Here is a 1,737-nt window from a genome sequence, read left to right on the forward strand (position 1 = left end):
TAATGCAATTCAGCATCAATGTGAATAACCAGATACCAAAACTATCAACAGAAGAGAAAGAAATAACACGCAATGGACCACAAACAATAGATAAAAACTAAAACACCTTTCCACTTCCAGGGCCAGCTACAATCATCAAAGGGGTTGAAATATCAGTGCAAGCTGCTTCTCTCTGCCTCTCATTTAGGTTTTGCAAGTAATTCGAATACTCCTCCGGCATTTCCCTACTTTTCAAACTATCTCTATTAGCATCGAATTCTTCTTCTTTAGTTTCCAAATCAACCCCAAAGCTAACAAATTCACCACTTCCTACAGCCATAGAATCAATACTCAGATCAACAGCATCGCCGAAATCATTGCTCTCTCTCAAAACAACCTCGCCGCAGCTCCGGCTACAATCTAGCAACTCACTCCGCCCTACCTCTTTCTCTGCGGCTTTCTGCTGACACAAATTATCAATCTCTTCCAAGAAGGACTCATCAAAATCATCATCCAAAAGTCCGGTTGCCAAGAAATAATCCGGTGCTGACTTAGAGCACTCTGGTTCCTTCCTAAGAGTATCAAAACACGATCCAAAAGCATTCTCCTTTTCACTCTCCTCGCCGCCAACTGCGTTAACCGCCATTTTCCCCTCACTTAGATCATTGTCACGAGCATAACTACCATTCCACGTTGAATTGTGGCACGTGTTGAATTGGATCTCTCCAAGAGGAACCCTCTTTGCAGGGGCATCAAATTCACACCCAATCTTCATTCTGCAAAACATGAAAAACACACTTCAGAATCAGATTACAGCGAAATTATCTGCAATTTATGAACCTAATTTAAAAAGAAATAGGAAATCGAGCGCTAAATAAATTAAGAAGAGAAATTACTGGAGAGAAGGGAAGGCAGAAGAATTAGAAGGTCTTTTGAGAGGGAGGAGTGGCTTTGCGGCCCTGAAAGTGGCGGAGATTCGGCCACTGTTATGGTGGTCTCCCATTGTGCCGGTGTACCTCTACTACCACCGCCGTTGCCACGAGTTCAGGCGAGTGAGTGGGTCAGTGAGTTACAGACTCGGTGTGCAACTGTGCATAGTTACGAAGCGCCAAAGGACTCTTCTCTTTGCGTTTTTTGAATTTTTTTTTCTTTCTCACTGATTTTAGTATTTTACTCTTTTCTCCGGGACGAAGATTTTCTAAATTGAGAAATTAAATATTTAATATTTTGAATTAAGATAGTCAGCAGTACATATGGGATTTTTTGAAATAAATAAAATAAATATTTTAATTACGAATATATATTAATTTGAGAATATTTATGAATTTTTATTAAGTGACTTATCTCGTTTACCATATAAACGAGATAAGTATAGTCATATCTAATTTATACTGTAAACGAAATAAATGTATTGATGTATCCACGATTGATTTTATGTCTTTGGAGCTTGTACTTGTTATTCAGATTATCGAATTTGTTCTTGTACTGCTGTCATATAAGACATTCCGTTAATGATTTAATTTTGACCTCACAGTGGGACTATATTGAAGCTAAATGAAACTCTTTTGGATTCAAATAGGACACTTAAACCTTTAGGACCAAAACAAGATTACATCCAAACGTAGAAAACTAATTTAGTACTTTACCCACATATTATTATCTCGAGTTAAACCTCATTTTGGCTCATGGAATTTTCACTCGACTTTAATTTCAACCCAAAAATTTAAGTTGCCTAATTAAGACTCCAAATATTGGATC

General features: G+C 37.7%; 1 protein-coding gene across 1 annotated transcript; it reads right to left on the reverse strand.

Moving 5' to 3' along the window:
• Positions 1–106: 106 nt before the first annotated feature.
• Positions 107–1,134, reverse strand: LOC107472169 (ATP-dependent DNA helicase SRS2-like protein At4g25120; the record flags this gene model as incomplete). Its single annotated transcript, XM_016091721.3, has 2 exons — positions 876–1,134; positions 107–755 (listed from the first exon to the last, which is right to left on the reverse strand). Coding segments are annotated over exons 1-2 (756 nt in total), but the record flags the coding sequence as incomplete, so codon positions are not given.
• Positions 1,135–1,737: the final 603 nt, after the last annotated feature.

The sequence above is a fragment of the Arachis duranensis genome, unplaced genomic scaffold, assembly GCF_000817695.3.
Source record: "Arachis duranensis cultivar V14167 unplaced genomic scaffold, aradu.V14167.gnm2.J7QH unplaced_Scaffold_140745, whole genome shotgun sequence".
NCBI lineage: Eukaryota > Viridiplantae > Streptophyta > Magnoliopsida > Fabales > Fabaceae > Arachis > Arachis duranensis.